The sequence below is a fragment of the Lepisma saccharinum genome, chromosome 7 (assembly GCF_977018435.1).
Source record: "Lepisma saccharinum chromosome 7, izLepSacc3.1, whole genome shotgun sequence".
Taxonomy (NCBI): Eukaryota; Metazoa; Arthropoda; class Insecta; order Zygentoma; family Lepismatidae; genus Lepisma; species Lepisma saccharinum.
Genome location: NC_139235.1, coordinates 20,172,266 through 20,198,073, shown reverse-complemented (window position 1 = coordinate 20,198,073; position 25,808 = coordinate 20,172,266). Strand labels below are relative to the sequence as shown.

At 39.0% G+C, this 25,808-nt stretch overlaps 1 protein-coding gene across 3 annotated transcripts in view; it reads left to right on the top strand.

The window, feature by feature from the left end:
• Window positions 1–24,870, top strand: part of jhamt (juvenile hormone acid methyltransferase) — a 31,599-nt gene extending 6,729 nt beyond the window's left edge. For 2 of the 3 annotated variants that reach the window (XM_083125822.1, XM_083125823.1), the window contains exons 2-5: window positions 2,633–2,988; window positions 4,604–4,736; window positions 6,334–6,481; window positions 10,552–11,272. In XM_083125822.1, coding sequence (XP_082981948.1) covers window positions 2,633–2,988; window positions 4,604–4,736; window positions 6,334–6,481; window positions 10,552–10,796 — 882 coding nt within the window. In that variant the 3' untranslated portion in view covers window positions 10,797–11,272. Of the gene's footprint in view, window positions 1–2,632; window positions 2,989–4,603; window positions 4,737–6,333; window positions 6,482–10,551; window positions 11,273–24,685 lie in introns of those variants that run through there. The other variant, XM_083125824.1, reaches the window with a different exon arrangement.
• The last annotated feature ends 938 nt before the right edge of the window (window positions 24,871–25,808 follow it).

The following is a 25,808-nucleotide window of genomic DNA, read 5'->3' as shown; positions in this document are numbered from 1 at the left end:
GTGAGATATGGAGATTGGAAAGTAGTACAAAATAGGTAAGTAGTGGAAAATTAAATATATAATGTAATAAAAAAATAATGTATAAAGTGGGATCCGAACCACTGTGCAATGTGCCTTCACCGGGTATCTAATCCGGGACCCCTTGATTACTAGGCGACGACGTTATGGAGACTGTTACATGATACTAAACTGCATAAACTGTATCATTCCTTGATATTAGAATAATTAAATCAAGAAGACTTCGGTGAGTAGATCATGGGAGAGGATAGAAAATTTTTCAGGATTCTCGTTGGGAAACCTGATGGTGAGAGACCTGTAGGAAGACCAAGACGAACTTCAAAAGACAGTATTAAGATGGACCTGAAGCAAAATTGTAAGTAACAGTCAAGAGTGGATCGATCTTGCCCAGGGTAGGGATAAGGGAAAGAAAGACACGTATTGAACTTTCGGGTTTAGGATTGCCAGAAAGTTAGTTAAAGTGATACTTTAATTTACATAATGCGGATGTATATATCGCTGTAAGTAGCAGAGGCTGGTTTCTTTCAGCAGAAAAGCAAATATGTTACCGTAAAGTGGGGTGACTTCGGACAGTTTTTGGACGTTTTGTACGGTAATATTCACAATTATACTTGTATCTGCACAAAATGTAATAATTATATGTATCACAGTTTTAGAAACAATCATGAAGTGTTAAAACTATATTACACTCAAAAATACATTTTAAAAATAAGTTTTTATTTTGTCCGAAGTCACCACTCAATGTGGGGTGGCTTCGGACACATTGTGGTTTTCATATAGTCCGATGTATGCTGCATGTGTGAGGTGTCTGGGGATATATTTTATGATTTTTTTTTAAATAAGCAATGTTTTGAACAGTGTATTTTTACATGAACTACACTTTTTTACATCTTAACTCACAGTGTAGCACTTAAATTTACATCAATGTTTACATAAAATTATTCAAACAGAAAAGTACAACTATTAGACTACAATTGAACATATTTTTAATTTACTTTTTCATACATTGAGCACATTTATATTGCTTCTTAGAAAATTTGGCTCTTGCAACTATGATATTGGACCCAATCTTCTCCGTTCTTGCTTGTTGACCACAATCTTCCACAATGAAGGCACTCGGGTTTCATCAGAATCACTGGTTTCAGACGATTCCTCTCCTGACGACAATTCTCTAGTGTCTGTATTATCTGAATCCTGTTGTGATGAAGACTGGAAGCTACACTTAACACTTTTCCGGGGTTCGATATTGATACGTTTTCCTCGTCTCTGGGACTCTGGAGCCTTGACATTTCGAACATCTCGAAGCATTTCGACAAATGTATGAGTCCAGCGTTGTTCATTCTCATTTTCTGTGAGACCGGGGATTGAAATCTGGAACCCTCCTTAAAACTTGCTGCCGATAAAATAGTTTTGGTAGGAACGTCCTCTTAACTTATTTTTATATGTCCTTGGCATGTCCGAAGTCACCTCACAATACACTGAAATTCACTACAAACGGACTTAAAATAGAAACTATACACGGCTATGATCCCACAAAGTATGCTTCAAGTAATGAAATAATTTCAGATAGTATTTCGTTACTCATAAGGTGCTAATGTCAAACACACACGTCTGCACATTGAGGTTTTACAGGAGCCAATGCAAAGTTGACAAGCCGACTGGCTACAATAATGTGTTATTTCTCCGCTGATCACAAGATATTTGACCTTGAACCCATTATAATGCAATTGTAAGAAGGTTAGCTCAGATTATTTACCATTGTTGCGTTTCGGTGGCGGCCTACGTCTGACCCTCAACAATGGAATGTTTTGCTCATGCACGTGTGCGAAGTCACCTAGCATGTCCGAAGTCACCCCACTTTACGGTACTTGCTTCGCCTACCACTGATGACGTCATATATTATACCTATGCGCCTCTTTATAAGAAGGTATTGATCCAACTCGAATGAGCGAACTTCAAGATCAAGTTCGGTTACCGCCGTAGGGTTAAGCAACACACATAACACAATCCACGGAAGTGATCTTACTTTAATTTTTCTTATTTAGCGTTGCTCTTCTTCCAATTCTGGCTAATCGTGACGATGAGGTATGAGCGATTATATGATGAAATCTGATGAAGGGACACTCACAAAGAATAGCAATGACCAAGCTGGGACTCCTGGCGTCCTAGCGCATTGTGTTAACCATTCAGCCACAGAGGTCGAGGCTTCCTTTTATTAAGCAGCGAACGAAAACAACCAACGCTCAAAAACCACAGACTAAAAACTTTCCTTTGTCAAACTCAGATTATCTTCACATGGCCAAACTTTCGCTCTGATTGGCTGTTTCACAGAATCTAGCAGAGAAAGCCAGTTGCAAATGGTAGTGATTCCTGATACAATTGTTTTAAGCTTTGCCATTGGCTTGTAGCTTTGTGGAGTCTGTGTTAGGTTAGGCTGGGTTTGGTTCTCTTAGAAGAAGAAGACGAAAAATAGTTGTAGCAGCAATACCGACCGTTGCAAATAGAACACCGTTCCAGCCAGGTAGTCAGTCCAGCGCCAACTAGGGCATTCCTGCTGGAAATTCAGTTCCGTGTGTTTCGGCCTTTACTCAACTGGTCCCCATCCATCTTGCAGATGAACAAGCCAGAGCTCTATGTGGCCAACAGCTCGCAACAAAGAAGAGACGGGGTAGAAGTGATCGCAGAGTTTGTGAACGCAATGTCTTGGAAGGACGAGGACACCATTTTGGACATCGGATGCGGCTCGGGGGACACCACAAGGCACCAGCTGCTCCCTGCCGTGCCACGCTTCTCCCGTTTGGTGGCCACGGACATATCCGAAGCCATGTTAGAATATGCCAGGACACACTACCAGCACCCAAAGCTAGAGTACCGTCAGATGGATATGATGAACCCAAAGAAAGACTTCCTGGACGAAGGATACGACAAAATATTCTCCTTCTACTGCCTGCAATGGGCCCCTGACTACAGGTAAGGTGTGATGCATGGCTATAGAGGGCATTCTACGCGTATCTTGAATCAGGCAGATTTCATTGAAGAGAATAATATAATAGAGGGTACACACATACATTAAAGGCACGAGGAACAGTTTCCATGTCCAGCCAAACTGCTCCTCCCTCACCGACCATTCACCGCAGCGAGCTGGAGAATGAGAGAGGTCTCTCTGCTGGATGGTTGTAAAAGGGGGTAGAAAACTTAGCATTACTCTTATTTCACTTATTCTATTGAGAACATAAAACTTCCGGTGGTATAGAAAAACACATTAATGGAAAGAGGACACGTTGAAGATTTTGTTTGTACTGGTAAAGTTGAAACTTCCATTTTATTAGCCGTAACTTTACGTTGAAATTGTTTGCCCATAAAGAATACATGGAGTTCTGTAAATACATATTCCTCATAATTTTTACAGATCAAATATTTTACAGATTAATAAACTAAAAAAAAACTCTTTGAAATAACACCTTGTGCGAAACTGTCACTCTTGGCTCTAATTTTCTTAAAAAAAATATATGCGATTTTAGATAATGAAGTTATTTTTATAACTAACTAACTATTTTTCACAAACACTTTTGAATTCAATAAATACATTCTATCGAGGCTGGTGAGATCTGGAAAAGTTTCCGAGCTTTCGAGAGATATTGTCACTCTGATATTCAGGGCAGAAGTTCGGAAACCTTTCCACAACTTACCTGAACGATAGCCTGAGAGATTATGTTCACCATTCGTCGCCAGGAAAGCTTCTACACTTATTTCTGTATTCGTATACAGTCAGATTTTGTTAGAAGTACAGCCCTTAAATAAACACAAACTACAAGCAAAAGAAATACTTACAGTGAACTCTGGATGTCTCGAACTCGGTTGCAGCGAACATTCCACTATAGTGAACCTCCTTCACCAGTCTGGAACCAAATACATTACAAAGTCAGTTTATACTGAACCCTCAACTTTCGTTTTAGTGAACCGAAGAAATGAAATTCAATGAAAAATTATCATAATTAATGTCATAAGTTCAGCACAGTACCTACTACAAAACAAACCTTATATTAATTGATAACGTATAAAATATATTGTGTTTGACACTCTTTTGTATTTGATATTCGAATTCATTAATAGATTCTGTGTCAGTCCAAGTACTTCTGTCATCTATATAGGTCTTTTATTTTCTATGTCACTACTACACTCTGTCCCGGCAATCTTTGGAGCAAGCGAACGAAAACAAGTCTCTGCGCAAGTAGTGACTCGAGCTCGGCCAATGAACGTGTTAGAGGACAACTGACTGCAGCTACCAACCGTTTGAAGCAGTGCGCAATGCTTTGCTACATCCACTCGCTTTCTCCCCTTCTCTATCGTTATGCGCAGCCTTGCTCCACAGATTCCCGAGATAGGGTGTAACCTAAATTCAATTTCAGTTTTAGTGAACTCCGGATACAGTGAACCCACTATCTGAATCCGCAGGGGTTCATTGTAAGCGGAGTTCGTTGACTACTTATTTTTAATTTCTTGCACTGAATTTAGCAGAATAGATGAAGCATTTACACATAACTAATGAGATAATTAACATGCATTTTGTTCTTTTTATTCGTAGACGCTTGATGAGCAACATCTTCAATTTGCTGAAACCAGGTGGTGAGGCTTTGCTTCTCTTCGTCGCAAGTCACCCATTAGTGTCGGTATACGAGAAGATGGCGAAAAAGACACAATGGGAAACTTATACGAAGGTGAGTTGAACAGAGTCGTAGGTAGAAATTCATACTTCCGCGAAAACAAGAATTTGGCGTCCCTTGCAATCAATCAATCTAACAGCAACTCTCTCCCATACATCACAAATCTCCAAGGGACGTCCATGGGATATCCCGTCGTGAATATCCATAGAATCTCCCATTTTGGACGTTCAGGAGATCCCCTGTCCTGGATATTTATGGGATATGTGGTATTACATCCACGTGTTAATAAAAAAATGACAAATGTTTTGATATTCTTGTAGACAATCATTCATAGTATCTAGTCTCAAGTCAATTACGTTAGGACTCAAATTCTGTGATGAAGTACTAAAAGGTAACTTAAAAATATCTCCCAAAGAAAATGCGTCGTCCTTAGGCCCATTGTCTATTCAGCGAGTCACGCATGTGCGCCAGGCCACGCGAAACTTCCTTTGCCACGAGGCATTCTTTGTGCCTCGAACACAACGCCAAACGCGAGTTTGTATTGATGACGTTAACTTGATTAGCCGTGGTAGTGAAGAATAGGCTCTGCATACTCTTGATACGCGTGTGAATACAAAGCATCTTTCGGATATGTAGATGTGTGTGTGTGTGTGTGAGTTTGTGTTTTGTGCATTAGTGCGTGGGTGAGAGAGAGAGAGAGAGTGAGTGAATGGGTGACAGAGTAAGGGGTAGAGAGTGAAATATATACTTAAGCGCAATGAAATAAAAACATCCAGATAATGTCCCTATCACGTGAACAGATGTCTGAAACATGTCAAAATCCCATCCAAGAATGTCCAAAACATGTTCAAAAATGATCCACAGAATGTCCAAAACATCTATTGCACGTCTCCTGGATATTTGTGTGCTGTATGGGCTGATTCTGCAACGCAGGAAACTAATTTCAGGCAACTAGTTCTATTCGCAAACTTCGGTTCAGATCGGCAAACTTCGATTCAGATCGGCAAACGTCGGTTTAGTTCGGCATATGAGCGAAACGGCCCGGACGCATCCCAGAAAATTAAAACAAACTACGATAAACACCACGGCCTGGATGTCTCTCCCAAAAGTAAAACAAACTACGATAAACACAGCTTCTGATGAGTTATTTTCTTTCCAACTTTGTCTTCAGCTGTTTACATAGTCTACTGCTTTACGAATCCATACTAGAGCATGGAACGGCCTAGATCCGCGGGAATTTGTTGGACTTGCTTCGTTATATATCTTACCAAGAAATAAGTGTAGTAAAAGTAGTTTGCCACATGGTAACTTGCACACATGGGGAAACGCGATTGTGCTACCTTAATAATAATGTCATGATATTGGGCGTGGGGGCGATGAAATCTCTCTCCCCCTAGGGATTCTATTTGTATTTTTGTCATTTTACATCGCTTTTCTGCCACTTTAACTTTAAAAGGCCATCTTGGGAAATATCCTAATCTATATACTATAGCAACAATAATATCAATACTCTCTACAACAAAAGTATTTTGTTTCTTTAACTGTAAGAAATCTAACTTACTAGGACAAAATTGTTCTTCGAGAATTCAACATACAACCGTTCGTATGTACTCGTTAAGTGTTACAACCAAAAATCTATTTATTCTCATAGGATGTGGAGCATATAGTTTTCCCATACCAGGATTCAGTACATCCAGCTCAGGAGTTCAGGAAGATCCTAGAAGAAACTGGGTTCGAGATTATCGAGTGCGACTGCAGAGACAAATCCTTCGAGTATGGAAGTGCACATAACTTCTCATGTAAGTACTCTTTCTGTATATTACCTAGGTAAAGCTGCATTTTAACTATCAAGTTAGTACATTAATAAGATTGTATGCGAAGAAACAGTGTGTCAAACTTGCTTCTTTTAATATTACCAGAAACAAATCGAACTTTACAGGTTTTATTCCTAACCAGGGGCGTATTAAAGGTTGAGGCCTCCGTAAATTTTACTCTGAAAGATATTTTGTTATTGGCATAAATATTATCGGGCTTCTGTCTAGCCAAATGGTTAGTGCTCTCGCCCTTGATGCGAGCGCTCCCGGGTTCGAATCCCGGTGGGAATCCAAAATTTTCGGAGTTTACCGAGCGTCGTGAGGGCAATTGGGGAGCTACTCGGAAAGAAGTAAAGGGCTCCGGTCTTGAAAGCCAAAAAGCAGCGGCGATGGGACTCCATGCGCTGACCACGCGTCAACCAATGAAAAAGTCTCTCTGGAAGGCCCTGGCCCTTAGAGGGCTGTTACGGCATATGTTTAGTTTAGCTTAGTCAATATTATCGTTGAGTTAAAGATTTTATTGTGTACATTAATATGCATTGAGTCGCAACAACAATGTAATCGTTTGAATTGATATTGTTCCCTTTAACCATATTTGCAATGCTAAAACGTTTAACCCTCCGAAAATTGTAAACACGCCCCTGAAGTAAGGAGCGAAAAGTCGTGAGCAGCGAGATCAGGGAAACAAATTTCCCGTCCCGGTCACGACTTCGGGAAACGTCTTCCCGAATTTTCGGGATCGCGAACAGTCGGGAAATTCCAAATAGTCATGTTTGAAAGTTATCAATTCACGATGTTTTCTGCATTGCAAGTGTCTGAAACTTCTCGAAAATTGTTAGTTTTTATTATAGAATTGCAAAAACAATCACTTAAGTTGAAAATGGCGTGTAGAATTTGAGAGCGTCGGGAAATTTCGAACATTTTCTAAGTCGGAAAGTTGCAAATTTTTCGTCCCGCACACCACCAGTCGTAAGTATCCATGGACACTCGAGATGGGGAAGAACTTCATCCAGGAACACTCCTTGGGAGACACCAGGTCCCAACGTGGCTGAGGTGGAGCCCCTGGCTTGACAGGTTGGTGATAACCGCGGAGAACACAGGCGTGAGCAGACAAATTTAATTGGGGGTGCCTTAAGGGGAGTTTCAATTACATATCTGAACAATGTTAGCTTACGGTAATTGTCGTGACTTCATGTTCCTTTTCACAGAAACTATTAGGTATATATACTCACTTTAGAACAGGTTTCCCTATCATTGTAACGATATTTATATACCGGGTGTCCCAGAAGTCTTTCCCTGATTACAAACTTTATTCATATGCACTATATGCAAGGTAGAGATGTGAAAATGGTGCCAAAATGTTGGAAAACTAACTAAGTTTTTTTGTTCCAGGTTTGAGTAACGTGGCTGTAGTGTAGCAGTGTCAGTGCCCAGAAAACCGGAAATGTTCACAAATCAGGAAAAAGCTCACCATGTCCTCTGCTATCACGAGACCCGGTCACCAATAACAGTGCAGAGAAACTTTCAAATGTACAGAATTCTTTCGTCTAGAATATCTGCCATCAATAAGTTGGTATTTAAAAAATGGATTCCCAAATCCTGTCAAGTCCAAGAAACATTGTATGGAAAGATGCCACCCGATGTCAAGAGCATTAATTCCGGATTCCTTGAAACTGACACTGCTACACTACAGCCACATTACTGAAACCTGCAACAAATAAACTTGGTTAGTTTTCCAACATTTTGGCACCACTTTCACATCTCTACATTGCATATAGCGGATATGAATAAAGTTTGTAATCAGGGTAAGACTTCTGGGACACCCGGTACTATTTAATGAGAATCAATACTGTAATAATCAACTCTTAACAAATGTAATGCAATCTACAGGTAAGCTGATCCCTCTCATTAAATAAATTAAATAAAAACAACTTCTCTTAGTTACTATTTGCCGTTATTGAACCACTATTATCAAGAATTAAAAAATTGCACAGTTCCTCCAAAAATCGGTTTGCATTTCTTTTTCTTGTGGGTACGGTTTCGTTGACTACTGCAATCTTCTTCTTGTCCATAAGTGTAAGTAAACAAATAAGCCTTGTGAGCTCATAGTAAACAATGTCACATGTTTTTTTTTTCTTGTGGAGGGGGGCATTTCAAATAAAATTATATTCCTTACAATTTTTTTTAACACGGATATTATTTTAATGGTAGTTTCTGCATTTTTATTTTTTGAGGACACGAGGTGAGCAAGTCTATGTCGGGGACCCTGTGCGCTGTTTCGTTGGTGTTTTCCGTTGAAGCCAGATGGACTTTACCGGAGTGCAAACAGCCCCGTCTAGTTCGTTTCACTTTTTGACACTAGGTTTAGTGCATGTGTATTCCGGTGTCAGGCTCGTGCAAGTAAATGTTCAACCAAGTTGACGATAGGTTCAAGTTCAGAAGATACAACCAGGGATGCCCACAGGGGGGATTTATGACGCACCTGCGTCATGGGGATATTTTGCGGGGGCAAAATTTCATAGTTTACCTACCAATTCTACTTCACACAAAAATGTGGGGATCGTTTCGTTTAATTGACTTTTTATTGATTCTTAGTTATGGTTATTAGATGTTCAGCAACAACTTCCACAAGAACACTATTTCCTGTAGCAAACATGGAAGTGAGCCATGATTTATCTTTAGTCTTTCAATTTCAAATGCAATGATAGGTTTCGAATGCCATGCGCCTTTCAATTGTTGGCATCTCGGCCAGCGGTAAACAATGCCTGGTGTTTTCGTTCAGTTTTAGTGTTGGACGATTTCAGGCACGATTAGTTTCGCTTGTATGTGTTCCTGTGCTACAACTGACTGGATAATTGTAAAATTCTGTCAGTTTTAAAATTTAATTTTTAAAAAATCAAATCAAATCGTCCACATTCAAACAAAAACCAAAACTGCGTGTTTATGCAAACTATATTTGTGTGTGTATGGGGGGGGGGGCTATGATGAACAATTCATTTTGGGGGGTGCGTCCTCGGCCTTGGGGGAATGGGCATCCCTGGATACAACAAATGCCTGTCTGCTGCCTTAAACGTTCATTTGATTAGTTACCACGCACCACGTGACGATGCACCACACACTGCACCGCTCCAGAACGTAGTGCAAACGGTGCAGACACCAAATACACTACTTGACACCGAATCAACGAGTCGGTGTTGCACCGTGTAACCAACTAGACGAGCCAGTGCAGAGAGAGTCAAAAAGTGCAACGTACAGTGGGATCCTTGAGTATTACCGTGCAAATTGTCCATGACTATTTTCATTCATTTTTCTCTTGCATTCTATGTGTATTTAAGTGATGGATTTTTTATGTATGCTGGTGCAGAAGTTGTCAACAGCTTGTTTTGAGCGTTCTTTTAATTCTTGAAGCTCGTATCGGGTCAAATAAAGTGCACGAACATGGTGATGGACAATTTGCACGGTATTACTAATGGATCCCACTGTACTAGACGGTGCTAACTAGATCGGTTAGCAGTACTGGTCCGCAAAGTGTATTACAATGAATTCTCAGCTTACAAATTTTTGTGAAACCTTAGCAATCCAAGCACGCTTTGTTCGCACATATTACATCGCTTCTGCAAATTCACAGGCAATAAATGCTTTCTAAAATTTTACCCACCTGTTCGTCTTTGTTTCTTACAATCGATGTTCAATTGTTCGTTCATGTACCTCACTATCAGAGCCATCTGTTGATGTAGATTTATCTAAAAGATTTTTGGCATGTAGAAAAAGGCTTCGTGCCACTTCACGCAATTGATTGAATTGTAGAGCCCACTTTATGCACATTTAGGCTAATCGAGACTGGACCTACAGTTTATAGTGAGATCTGAACCACTGTGCGATGTGCCTCCACCGGGTATCAAACCCGTGACCTCTTGATTACCATTCACTTTACTAAAAATGACTTCTTGCCCCTACTTTAAAATTGTTTGGACCGAAATGTAACCCCCCCCCCAGAATGGCCTTACCCCCTGCATAACATGGGACATGTCTCATTGTCTTTATCTCATTTCTAGTATACGTGAAAGCTATCAGCCCGTACTTAGACCGAGTGCCTACGCATCTTCAGGATGAATACATGACGGATTTCCTGCTAGAAGCACAAAGGACGGGAGGAATATCTTGGAAAGACACTGTGACAGCGTATTACAAAGTTATGGTGGCATATGTCAAGAAACCTTCAACAGTGCTGCCTCCTGGTCGTGGTTATCCTGAACTACGGACAGGACTCTTAAAGGGCAAACAAGAAACTTCTTATTGATCGACACATCAAAGACAACACGATTGACTCTTTCAGGGGAGTGGTTCGCAATTAGTGGCCCGCGGAACCAAGGGGTCCATGGCACCATAGTAGTATATATTTCTATGAAAATTATAAAATATGATAGGAATGTTGACCATCCTTCTTGAAACGCACACTTTACTTTAGAATAGGCTACTCATGGGAGTAACTTCGAACTTATCTTGGGGGGAGGGGGCAGATAGCGTCTAGGACTATTTTGCTAAATACTAACTGTTAAATTTGCAAAATCATACAAATTACTCATTGCTTTGATTCAAAGGTTCGAGGAGGTTAACTAAACTACGATTAACTTGTAAATTTTAATAAAACTGCAAATTTTGGGGAGGCGCCCTCCTGCCCCCGCCAAATTACACCTATGGAAATACTGCATGTAAAAAGTTTACCGTTTCAATATTCTCATCATTGCATTTATTTTATTCATGTATTGTATTATTTATATTCAACGAATAAATATATTTTTGTGCAATATAAGTGTACAATTTATGTAAATTAAACGAATCTGTCTTACCTATGAATATGTATATTTACATTTTAGAAATCTTCTTTCCTTTTCACAGCATAGTTGCACAGAATTTGAACACGATCCAACAGTTGGATTTTTATCGTTTCCAGATTATACAGACTTTCTTAAAACACGAAGAAAATATCTATCAAAAGTATTTTAAAATATGTCAGTGCACGTTTTTTTTAAAATATAGAAATTCCAGTGTGAATAGCTCTTGCAATTTCCATGTTATAAGCGCTCAAATGTCGGGTCGCGTAACTTTCGAAATACCCTGTAGAATGTAAGGTACCGTTTACTATCGCAGAGACCACAATTTTCTGACGAATGTACCTACTTAAAGATATAAGTTTGTGACGCTCGTCTGCAATTACAGACCAACAATCTATACTACACGACACCTATCATCATCTCGTGGTGGTCATTATTGCCCGTATTGCTTATCTATATTGCGCAACTTCAAGTTTCAGCGTGCAGGAAAAATTATTCAACCTTGCTCCTAACAGTTAGGTTGGCAACGCTGGCGCGAAAGGGGAAGTGTACATTTCTTTCGTAGACTTTTGTCAAGGCATTCTTTGCTGTTTCTCAAGCTCCTGGCTGGTTAAATGCTTGTGAGTGATTCCTGATTTGGATTAGAATAACGTCACTAGTGACGCGGGGGTGGTAGAAAAACCGCAGGAAGGAATAAGGGCGGAAAGGAACAATCCGCGAAATGTAACACAGGATTGAACATAAAGTTATTGATGAGCGAAACTGATTATGCGCCAAGACAAATAAGAACGGAAGGGCAACCGCAAAAGTAATTTAGATCGAAGACAATCGATAACATCGCGATATGCGCGAAATCAAAACCAAGTGCCGAAATAAGCGCGAAAAAAATAACCGTGGAACTGAATTAAATGCGAAAGCGAAAGCAATAACCGCGAACAGATTAAACGCGAAAAATTTCACTTTTGCTCTGAATAGTTGCCCGTTTGTTCCTTCGACTATGAGCAAACTACGTAACGCTTCAAGTCCGAATATATGATTGCGTATACATAGTATGTATCTATACCACATTGCGGGAGGTTCAGAGAGCGGGTGTAAATCATATGGAACGAGTTGTTGAAAAGTTATTTGCCTTAATGCTCTCTCTACCCAGAGGGCGTTCGTGTGGTGGAAAACTATATTTCCAGACGAGACCGAGAGTTGGGCCTAACCGATTGCTTAATGAATCCTGTCGCATTGTAATCAAGAGGTACTGGGTTCAATGGGTTCGAATCCCGGCCTGGGAATGGGTGTTCTTTGTGAGTGTCGATTTATCAATTTCATCATATCATCACTCAACCTCGGTGGCAGAAGAGCGAAGTAAAATGAACAAAATAAATCGTACAACCAAGACTTTCCTTAGAGCATTCAGCAGAATTCAAAATAACTTCAATTTATTACACGATCCTTCGGCTTCTATCACTCAAAACTTTTACCACGGTGTACATCAAGCAGCTCGAAAACTGGTTTTCTTGTCGATCTTATCTGTTCATCTTTTATGTAATAGGTCCTATTATTTTCAATTATTTATATCCTGATATAAAATTACTTTTTCTGCATTCAGGAGTTTTCAAATCAATAACTACGTAGATATAAGAGAAAAAATAACGAACATAATTAATTACCCTGGTAATATTTATGCATCCTACTGTACTACAACGCGTTGCTGGTTAAAAGTTTCTGTATACGATGAGGCTGGAGTTTAAATATCGGGGGAAGAGAAACAAAATTGAGATACCGGAAAGCAGGGGAAAAGATGAAACCGCAGAACTGTTTCCCCAACAATATCAGACGAACAAGCTTAGCGCATCTTCTCTTCGTGTTGAGATTATATAAACTCTCACACTCTGTAGCCTCTGCGAGAAGAACCTATCGTTGCTTCTTCCGTGCATACATCCGCTGAGATTAGTGTTCTCGTTGGAGGGGGAGAGAATGAAAAAAGAAAAAAGAGGTACAGAGCTCTCGGAGAAGAGTAAAGTCCCACTTGCTTGTTTACTTTGCCACGGCTGGAAGATTAGATCCGAGAATACCTGAATCCACAACAATATCCCTTCCATCCACTTGCTTCTACCGAAAACTCTTCCCCAGTTCGCCACCACCACCTCAGGTTTACTCCAATCACAGTGTCCGTTCCTTGTAACAGGGAATTAACGACCAGGTACAACGCAAGAAATGTGCAAGGGCTTCTTTGAGCGTAAGAACATAGAAGTAATTCCCGTGTGGTGTCTTGGTAGAAACTTTGCCTCCTTCTTTCCGGAGCAAGTTCACCAGAAGAGCCTTGTTAGGGATTTACCTAATAATGCAAAAGGAATGAGGTACAAGGGCAAATGGCCGCATGGATTGTGGCTTAAGACAATGGATACCTTCACCTGGGTAAGATTACCCTTGTTGAACACTTGAAAAGTAGCTTGAGCATCATTTATAAATTTTGTCTCGCTTAAAATGTCAAGTTAGCTTGATTTTTACCTGAACTGAGAACGGGTTCTTTTAGATCTTGGTTAGGGATTTCTTATCTTTCGGGAAGCGCTTGGTTTAGGGATTTTAGGGAATCACGATCATTCCAATGTTCTTTAGAGTGAAAATTAGTGATCGCGAATTTCTGTGCTGGTACTCCAAGGTCCGATAGGCAACACAAGCTCTATCCTTGGGATTAGAGAAACACTGGGAGGCTTGTGTCAACATCGGGAGAAGACCTGGCCGCGAGCCCCCTTCCCTCTCTTACACAACGGACTTCCCTTGCGTTTACTCTGGCAAATTTGAGCAGGATCCGGCCTTAATCCTTCCCTCGAATCGTCTTCTTGTTCGTAGGGTATTATTTCTCCTCGCAGTCTATCGTTCGTTTTCCTTTTCTCTCTCTCTCTCACTCACTTATTTTCCTCTCATATCCCAAACTCCCTTCGTCCCTCATTGGGATTCATGATGTGGAATTCACATGAAACCACGTGATCTGCTTTTCCCGTGCATGTATATTTTTTGTTTGCTGCATTAACGTGCAGTGGGAAACAGTTACTGCTTCTACTTGGGAAGGTTTTTATTTTTAAATCTAATGTCTGTGAAATAGGGAGGAAAAGACATAAGGTTATTTTTAATGTAAAGCAATTATGTATTTTTTATTGTTGGACAAAATGTATAATGGACAAAAAACGGCATAAAAGCTGTTAGACCCAAAATAAAAGAACGAATTAATACTGATTTTATTCTTCGATAGGACGTTATATCAATCTTTGGCAGTAACGAGTTACTTTTGAAATTAGTTACTGTAACTTGGAAACTAGCACAGAAATTAAGAGTTATTTTTAGAATTACGAATCTTTGTTTCTTCATGGAAATAAATTTTCTTCAGCCAGAGTTTCGCAATATTTGGAATGGAACCAAATTTTCATTATCATGTAAGGGGGTTAACAACAATAAATGTTAATTTGCTTACGATCAACAGAGAAATAGAAGAACAACCCGGTTGAAATTCACGCATTGATGTTATTGAAACCAATAATGTACGCAGGATTTTTTCGGAGGGGGTTGGAATTGTGAAAGTGGATATCATATAGCTGCGTTCTACGTAGCGGTGGAATACACTGTAAAATATTTCGTAATGACCATTTTTAAGCTTCGTTTTAAAAGTTGTTCAAAGACCAAAATGGTAATCGGGGGTTATTTTAACTGGGATCTGCATTTGTCACTTAGGTTTTCCCCGAGAGTTCTTTACACTTTCATTTGAAAATTTTGATTCCCTCGAAGTTTCGGGAGGTGATTTAGCCCCATCAGTTCCACTTGAGTAGACCAGGGTATAGACCCAAATGAGTAAGTGTGACTTAATTACTTTCTAAAAACTTTCCAAACACTACTCTTCACTGTAGGCCAAATATGGACCTAACCAGCAAGGAATTAGTTGAATTTCTGTTCACATTTAGATCTCATAATTTTAGGAGAGGCACATTACACAGCCTCGGTGACGGAGTGGTTGTAAGCAGAGCGCTCTACGACGCCAGGTGTCCCGGGTTCGAATCCTGGCCTGGGCATCGATGTTCATTTTGAGTGCTCGTTCATCAATTTCATCATATCACTCATCCTCATCGTCGCGATGAACGAAAAGGGGCAGAAAAACGATGCTAAATATAAAATATCAAAACAAATCAAACATTGCACAGTTGTTCGGAACTTATTATAAACGGTATATCCGAGCATATTGTAAGAAAATTTTGCCTTCAAAGGAAAATTTCTGATGAATGCCTACATCTATAATATTTAAAGTTTTGATCCTACTGTCGAAATAACAGAATATATTAAATGCATAAAATGTAAGGTTTTATTCATGAAAAAATACGAAACATATCACTTGAAATTTATTCACGTATGACTCTGTAACGTCCTCCTCCGTGGACGTGCCGCCCAAGGCGCTGTGCTTTGGACTCAGACTGAGGGACGGCATGGGTTCGAGTCCGCCTGGGTTCAGTCTCTGGGTTCTCGGCATGTGTATAGGACCGGTGGCAACCCACCATCTCGAGGAAATTGGGGAGCTACGAGTGAGTAGCGTAACCAGGTCTCGGAAATCTCCTATAACGGCTGGGGGTTCGACGTGCTGACCTAAGGTCACCCCATTACCGGTTGCAGATCTCCACACCTCTAGCTAGGATTGTGAGAGGGAGACTGGCAGTCGGGAGATCGGCCTAGGCCCTTCAAGGGCTGTCGAGCCACGGGTTATATTTATTATAATATTATGACTCTGTAACAGCCTAACTTGATACTTAGTAGAGCTATAACCATGCACAAACTAGAAAAGGACCAACAATCTTCGGCGAATTCAACGTATTTTTCATTTGACTACCCTGCCATTCTGAAAACGAGAAGATGCTATTAGGTCCGTCCATGAACACTGAACAAACGCCACGAACAGAAAATAAAATATGCACGATCACTAGTTTCCCCGTGCTCATGCTATTCTGTGCATGTAGGGTTAGTTTGTCATGGGCATAACTGACCTTACTGCTCTGTATGCGTCTGCTGATATCATCAGTCATGCCTAAGCGCGAAAAGTTACAGTGATGTGAACCCACCATTATACCAGCATCGTAACATATTCAGTATGTAAATATAAAGTGACCTCAATCAGTCAACCTATAAGAAGTATGAGCTTACAATGATTATGAAGGCAGTCAGGTTCTTATTTTTGAATCTAATGTCTGTGAAATAGGGAGGAAAAGACATAAGGTTATTTTTAGTGTAAAGCAATTATGTATTCTTTATGGTTGTATCTATTATCTATTACAGGATGGGACACTGAACATATTATCAATTGATTTGTGCGATCACTTTTCTAAGGCCTTATAAACCACAGACTATACATACCCAGTACAAGCAGAACCATCTGCCGGGGGAAGACAACGTACTCGAACAGTGAGTAACTATCGATTAATACGCATATCGATTTTTGAGGTTTTATCCTCTTATATACAAAATCCTTGATCTGGTAGCATGTTTCCACGCAAGATACCTTTCTATTTTAACCGCCAAAAACTGGTGATAACTTCACTGTACACATTATTATTAATATGTACGGACATATTATCTTCTGCAATCATATAATTCAGTATTTTAATACCAGGTGGTTATAATTATAGTGATGGTGTTCAGAGTGGTACAGCACGGGCTGTAATGAGAGTAGCAGTCTGAAACTTCGTAGATATGCTAATGAAGCAATGCGCTCGTGAATAATGAAAAAAAAGTTCAAATTCTCGCCACCAGGGCGAAAAATGGCGCTGTAAGCAGTCAAAATGTGGAATTTGCCGTAACTCTGACGTCAAAGTCGGTGACATTGCCTAACCATTGTGTGAGCTCCCTGGTTGTGCTTGGTGACGCTTTTTCCTTTAGTAATGTTCATGTAATTCGAATAGTGAAATTGTAGCGATATTTTATTACAAAGTGTATTGTTTTCTGCAATTTATAGTGTTTTCCCAGTAACTATACCAAGTTTTTACTGCTTACAACGCCATTTTTACCCTGGTGGCGAGAATTGGAACATTTTTTTTTTCATTATTCACGAGCGCATTGCTTCATTAGCATATCTACGAAGTTTCAGACTGCTACTCTCATTACAGCCCGTGCTGTACCACTCTGAACACCGTCACTTTAATTATAACCACCTGGTACATTAACGATACTACGTACCAAGATCTGGGCTATCTCACTATGTCACGTGGTCCTAGACAATGGAGGAGAAGAGTAGGCTCGCGTAAACTACGTGTGTAAGTGGTTAGACACACAAATTTAATCGTTTTCGGCGTCTTCAAGAAGTCACTTTGTCATGCAAGTGACAACCAGGTTGGTAACTCGTAAAAAATCAGGTTGGCAACTCGTAAAAAATCAGGTTGCCAACTCTTTAAAAAATCAGGTTGCCAACTCCAGAATCACCATCATCTCACTGAAATGAATAATATTATTTACAATTTCTGATCAATTTTTCTTCTGTATTTTATTCTCTAGGCTTCAGGCTTCGCAGATAGCCTAGCTAGCCTAGAATATACGCTCCTGCTACGTACAGTCAAGTTGGTATTTTCACTGCGCAAAATCAACGAAAGTTTTGAAACCTAAGATTCTATAGTGTTTTGATTTTCTTTAAGACAGTAATTTACGAAATATAATATTTACTGACCATGTTACATATCTCTTCTCTACGTTTTCCTTTCCTTTTCGCATTGATATCATACAAATCATTCTATCGTTTTCTCAATGCAAGAGACTACAGTACTCAACATTTCATTATTCCTGACCGGGGCCAACTAAAAATACGAAGTCGAACACTTCTTCTTAACGCAACGTCTCCTACTTTCCATAAGACAGCAACCTCAAGACAACAGCTGACAAAAGATGGCGCTAGTGAAGGGTCATGAAGGTTGCTACTACGTGCGTCAATACAATGCCCGGCTGTATCAGTGATCTTACTAGAAATAGAGAATGAATGCCTTAACGTTGACCTAAGTTCATTCGATGTTCAGATATTGTTTCACTTTTCTTCCTGGGACAAAAAAAGACATCGCGCACGGCAGCTGGTGTCAGGGACTGAAACCTTATCTTCAGCTGCTATGAATGGTGTCGAAACGCAGCAAATGCAAGTATCAAAGCAGGTCAAGTGATGTCCTTGCAAGAGCTTTAACATAATGCTTGCATGTATATATTTAAGTAAAACGATCCTCCATCTTTCAGTTTCTTGTGTTCAGTGGTGCTACAACATTCTTGAAAGCTTAGACTAAAGCGCGCAGTCGATACGAGGGTGAGTTTGATTACCTTAGGTTTAATATAAAAAACCGGAAACAACGGATTGGACCAGAGCATGTCGTTATTGCGCTTATAGATATATCAAATTCCATCGTCACGAAGCAAGATACCATCGTCACGATCCGATCAGTGTGCAATAGATACCTATCAATCGCCACGATCAGTGTGCGAATTAAACTTTTGGATTTGGACGGGGAAGGGGGCGGGTGGCATACATTGCTACGTATATATTTACAGAGAAATTAAATCTCTTTATGAGAGTATCACATTAATATTATGAACACCAACTCTAAAATGATTGAAAGTCACACAATCACTCATTCATTTCTTCACACATATTGTTATTGCATTTTACAATATAGGCTATGTGTTAGTCATTTGCTTGTTCTACAACTAATGCTTAGAATCAATATTAAAAAAAATGTTCGTGCTTGTTTACATAGTTATCGAAAAGAGATCATCAATTCAGTTTTCTTGTGCAAGTGGGAACGATAAAATTAGACAGAATTCGCCATGGTATTACTCCTTGAATTTTTAATGCACACACACAATTAAATTACTAAGGGATCCCGGATTCGATACCCAGTGGAGGCACTTTGTGGTTCGGATCCCACTTTAAACATAGGTTGAGTCCCGTTTAGCATATCTGTGCATAAAGTAAACTTAAATCAAAACTCATGATCTCAAATACTTAAATACTTATCTTGATCATAAGCCGAGTGTAGACTATAGGCTACCATGAGTTTCACAATCAACAGAAGTGTTCTCAGTGAAAGTACTAACGATTCTGGTTTCATGAATAAGTTTACATTTGCTAAGTATATGTTACAGATGTGACAATTATTTAATTGGGGGGAAACAACCCTGGCAGGGATGAAAATTCATATCTATTGCCATGGGTAGTTGGGTCTATTGGGGGAAATTCCGGCCGCACTGACATTGGAAGAGTTACATTCCAAGAAGAGCCCATGCTCTCAATGCAGATGATCCGGACCAGGGAGTGCAGTTTTGTGAGTGGTACTTGGCAAAATGTTCCGAACAGATTGATTGGATGAGGTTCAGAAGAATACCCTCCGCGTTCACCAGACTTCACACCACTAGACATTTTGCATAGAGATACATAAACGATAAAGTTTAGGGTACAAAACCGGCGAGAGTTCACGAGTTAAAGGCAGAAATTGATCGAGAATGCGCACAAATTCCGAACGAAATTATTCTTGATGTTGACGATTCCATTGCTTCGCGTTTCCAACAGTGCCAGGAAGAGAACGGTCATCAGTCTGAACTGTATCTTAATAAACACTGAGATTTTAATCATTCAAAGTGTGTATATATTTTATTGGGGCACCCTGTATTTTCGGAGCGGACGGAGAAAGAACATGTTTTGTCATATCTTCAAGAAAAACAAACTGCTGCTTACCCAAGATGTTACGAAACCAGCTTCACAGGAATGAAAGAGGTAATAAGGAGATGAGATTGAATATTATTTTGTGAGGAAAATAATAGCGGTAGCAGGTACGCGATCGTCTTTTGTTTTGTGTGATGCAACACGACGTTCGTTTGATGAAACTCGTATTCTCCTCCATCGCAGGGCTATTGTATCGCCAAAGAGGTTTAGATTAGTAAGAGACAGGCTTAGAGCTTTCCAAGGGAGAGTAACTTGAACACAGTTCAACTTGTTGGTTCTCCTGGAACTAACAATAATTAGGCTACGAATATGAAATAACGAAATTCTTCCATGTTCTTTCGCAGAACAAACTGAAGTAGGAGTTTCACCAGTCGACCGTCTTTGCGTTGAAAGATAATACTGGAAGTTCTCGAGCCCCTAGCTTGCTGCAGGAAATTATATCTAGCTTCGTGTTGCTGATCTCAGAAATTGTGGAAAGGGGAGGTGTTTTTTTCCCCCTTCCACAGGAGCTGATATGGATAAGAGGCTTAAGACGAACTGCCCAAAGGCTGTTAGTGGTTTCTTGTGTTCTTGCTCGCTCCGTTTTTGAAGGAAGACCCCTAACAGGGAAGCTCCACAATGTTGTTGTTTTAGCCTCTTCATTTGTACCCGGCCCCGGAAGAGGGATAAGGATATGACGGTAGTGATTCGGGAACTTTGTGGAACAGAACTAAGTTTATAGATCCCGGAAAGATCATCAAAATGTTTAGAAATTATTTTCTTAAGACGGAGAACGAATTCATAATATGCAGAACGTCACGTTAGAAGAACAAAGATTAATATCATATCTATGTGCATGCAGTTTACAAGTAGACGTTAACTAGATACACCTGGTGACTAGTTCCAAATTGGATTGCATTTCTGTAGAAACCTGATGACTATTACAACGAACTTAATAAAACTTGTGCAAATATAAAATGTAGAAAAGAGCAACACTCCACTTCAATCATCTTGTAAATTTAATTTACAACTAAATACATATATTTTAATTAACTGATGGCCGGCGATATGTAAACTTATCTTCATTATTTGCTTCTTATGCCATCTATTGGCAAGAGCGAGTTTCAAAAGTCGTGTTCGGTCATACAATCTAAGTGAAACATCAAGTTATTTGTGACGTAAACGTGACAGCGGGTGTAGTTCTCTTGAGGTCAATAAACTTACTTCTATACGTTGCAGTCAAATCTTACTACGTATGTAAGCATTAAGTTTGAGACTTAAGATCACAGTCATCTATTAATAAACCTGAAATGATAGATTATACGTATCTCCAAAATGACACTAACAAGTAAGTTTGTTGTGAGAAAAGACGTACTGTGGGATGCATAAGTATTGCCCGGCAAATGGGGCCATAGCTATTTTCATTAATTTTTTCTTGCATCCTATTTTTTTAAGGAATGTATTTTTTTCGTATGCTGGTACAGAGGATGTCAACAGCTGTTTTGTGTTTTGTTCCAATTCTTGAAGCTGTCATTGCATAAAACAAAGAGAACGAATCTGGAGATGGACAATTTGCTTGATAATACTTATGCATCCCACACGTAGCCAACGAGTTAACTACAATCCCAGTTTTACAAAGCTTTCAGTTACGGGGGAGCAAAATCGAATAGTCGAAGATTATAAAAAAATTCTCCTACTTACAGATGCTCAGAGTGTATTACAAGCACTATCTACATCTTATCCTAAGTTATGTCATCAATCTATTTTTAATATTCTAATTATTCAACAAGTTCAATTTGCTTGCAAAAGGAACATCGATGTACAATTTAGTTATGTTAAAACACATAATATTAATGTAGGTAATGAACGTGTAGACTTATATGTTAAGCAAGCCAGAGATTTACAAGATTATGCTATATGGATTTATTACCACGAGTGAAAATCAAACTCATGGAACGAATGGTGCAAGGATCAATTTAAGTCTGTGGGTGATGCATATAGATGGATTGCAGACTTTAAATCCAAGGACCCTTGGTTCAATTCATACACACTTCCAAGGCAGGTCATAGTTTTTATTAATAGATTAAGAACAGGACACGTGCGTACACAAGCACATCTAGCAAAAATACATATTAAAACTCAAGAAAATTGTAAATATGGTAATGATAATCCTGATGTGCAACATTTATTCCTAGAATGTCCAATTTTCTCAAATACACAAATCACACTTTATAAAAGTATACAACGTTTGAAAATTCCATTTCCCATATCACTCTCATCCATTCTAACAGATTTATCCCCTCCAATAATATGGATTCTATATTCATATGATCGAAAATGTAGGCTCGAAATATAAAGTGAATTATTCATAATAATCGATTTATGTTTGTGATTTGAGAAACTATCTATATCTATCAATTTTAGAAGAAAAACATTAAAACAAATACAAAACAGTAACGATGTCCAAAGTCGACAAGATAATGCTGACAGGGACAGTTAAAAAGAAGAAGAAGCTACAATCCCACTCCACTAGCCCACCTATACCTCTAATAACCTTTTAGCACACAATGTAATCAGAATATGAAACTCTAGGTAAGAATGTTTACCATAGCTTATAAAAAAGCGGATGTGGAAGTCATTTTGGTAACTGTTCGATCTCCGATCAACGGATTTCTTCATTTTTACAGAAAAAACTACTTACAAAAATGAGTTTCTGTAGCATTGTCAAAGTTCGTGGACGTATTTTCTTTCATCATTGAATCTATTGGACCGGGAATTCATGTATTTTTGAAGAGAAATATATCTCCGACGCACAATTGCCGTTGTTTTTACTTGCTTCCTCTACGTGTTGCGTAAGTTCGATGACGTAACCCTCTGTCAGTGTTTCCAACCACGCCGTTGTTTTGCAAGAATATGAAAAATTGCGGTTGTACGTTAAAGAGATAACGAAAACGTCTGTTTTCTTTAACGAGAAATTTGCTGCCAAAAATTCGCATACTAGATGAGTCAATACTGGCCTGCATTTAGCTTTCTGTATAGTAAACTGCCGTTTCCAGCAGCGCCTATGATTTATTCAAATACTGGCCCTAAGTTTTGTGAATTGGAAGCTCATAAAAGACAAATATAATAAGCAAATCTCCGGAAAAAGCAATAAATATTGGAAAGCTGGCTTTGGTGCTCAATATCGAGGTTATTTTCAAACTTAGGGTAATTAAATATAAATAAAAAATAACTAACCTATAACTAACACGTAATTTAGTAGCTTCACGCAACAAAAACCTTCTCTGATTCAGAAATTGCATATAAATTACAACACTTAGGTAATTAACGTATTTTTTTCAGCAAAGATTGCTTATTTTTTAAAATAAAAAAGTGCATTTATGTTATATAATATGCTTCACACTTTGTAAACGATCCATTTTTATAGTGATTTTTTTAAAAAATTGCATGCAACAAAATCACAGAAAATGATTTCTTCAGTTTGTTTCACATATTCTGGGCATCTTTCGAAAGGAAAGGATATGTATAATATTAAGCTACACGTATACGATCCCATGGAGAAGAGCCGGCCCCGTGGCGAAGTGGTTAGCATATCGCGCTACGACGCCAGGGGTCGTTTGTGAGTGTTCATTCATCAATTTCATCATATCATCACTCATCCCCATCTTCGCAAATTAGCCAAAAGTGGTACAAAAGCGAAGTAAAATAAAGCAAATCAATCAATCAAACAAACCAATGGAGAAGAGCAAACTTTAATATCAATAATACACATATTATTTGTGTAATCTTATTAAAAACCCAATTATTGCTAAGGAAATGAAACTTTCGTCTTTATTTATGTTATTTGGAAAATAATAATTCTACACCATATTTGAACTATGTAGTTTAATGTTCTTACTGGCAGATATAATTCCTGGCATATATGCCCAAAAAGAGATGTGCATTAGCACAATTGCTTTTCTCTACTTTTCTTTAACTTCTATGCCATTAATATACCTTCTAGGAGAGGTAAGATCTGTGAAAGAGCATCTCGATATTTTACAATGATTGCGAGAAGTGTTATTTTTCTTAAAATTTCTATCTCAGTGCAAATCAGTGTTTTGCAAATAAGATTACTGGCAAACATTAATGAGGGATATTTCGTTTCAATCGCATATACGCATTAAAAGAAAATATAAATTGCAATGAAGCAAGTACTGTATTTTATGTTGAAGGTAAGTTTCAGGACTTCGATTTAGTCAGGATAAATACTTGCTTTTAATATTGTTGAAGGTAATTATTGCAACTCACTCTTCAAAGTCAGACTTTCTTTTGATTTTCGAAATAAATATTCGCGGAATGTGTGTTTGGGATGAAAGCCAACCAATAATAGTAATAAGTAGGTATTACAACTGATTGATTTGGTATATTTTACTTCGCTTTACTGCAACTTGTCGCTAATCGAAAATATGAGGATCAGTGATGATAAATGATGAAATTGGTGATGGGACACTCACACTAAAGCGCTGTGCTAACCACTCCGCCCAAAAGGTCGACTAGCACGTACTACTATTAATAACATTGCTATGATAAATCTGTACTGCTATAGAATACCATTGATGTATATGTGCTTAAAACTTGACTACCTGATGCAACTAAGATCTCATTGTCGATTTTCAGATGAACAAACCAAAACTATACGCATCACACAATGGAATGCAGAGAAAGGACGCTGTTGCACTGATCACAGAGTTTGTGGACCTCATGAGCTGGGGAGATGAAGAGAGGGTGTTGGACATCGGCTGTGGCACGGGAGACATCACAAGAAACGACCTCCTGCCTGCTCTACCATCCTTCTCTCGTCTGGTGGCCACAGACATATCCGAGACCATGGTGGAGTACGCCAGGAGGCTCTATCAGCACCCAAAGTTAGATTTCCAGCAGATGGACATTTTGGAACCGAAAAGATGTTTCCTCACCGAAGGGTACCATAAAGTATTCTCCTTTTACTGTCTACACTGGATCAGCGATCTTAGGTAAGACCACTGGCATGAGCGTAACGGTAGGGCGTGAGGTGCATAATCGGTCCTTAGGAATTGATCTCGCTAGTTTCCAATGGATGACATTCAGCTTGACGTCACCACGCAGTGCAATGTGGGAAGAAGCAGCATGAATTCTGGCAAACAGATTAGCACGTGTTAAAGAAGGCGTATGAGAAATCTTCTTGCAGCGAAAAATTTGCTGTATTTTACACGTACACATTCCTCATACGAGTATGATCATGCTTTATGTTTTCAATGCAAAATCTGATCTCTTTGCCAGACATATGGCGGCGCAGCGCAATTTCTTTTAAAGAAAGATATTACTTAAAACAAAATAAACATTTAGCACAGGTTTCATTTAGGTCAATATTTCATATAATACTCGCTATAATCTAGTCGCCAGGTGTTCGAATCACTGGCAAGACGTGCTTGTTTGTGTCTGTTTACACAGCCTTTATATGTACATAAGCTATAAGAATGAGGTGAAAGTGACAGTGAACTAGAGGAGCAAGTATATAGGTAGTAGTTAAATGAAACATGAATAATATCAAGTTTTGTATGCATATCTTGGAAGTGTCTATCCTTACCTGACCTTGCTAATCAGAGGCAGAGTCCAACATTTAAAATCGAGCCAAGGATTACTTGTTGAGACCTTCAAGACTGGTCGACATGAAAATAAGGACGAGGCAGGACAAGTGTCTCCTTCATAATTTTTGTAAATGATAATGAAAGTTTATTTGTAAATCTCGGCTAAATGAAAA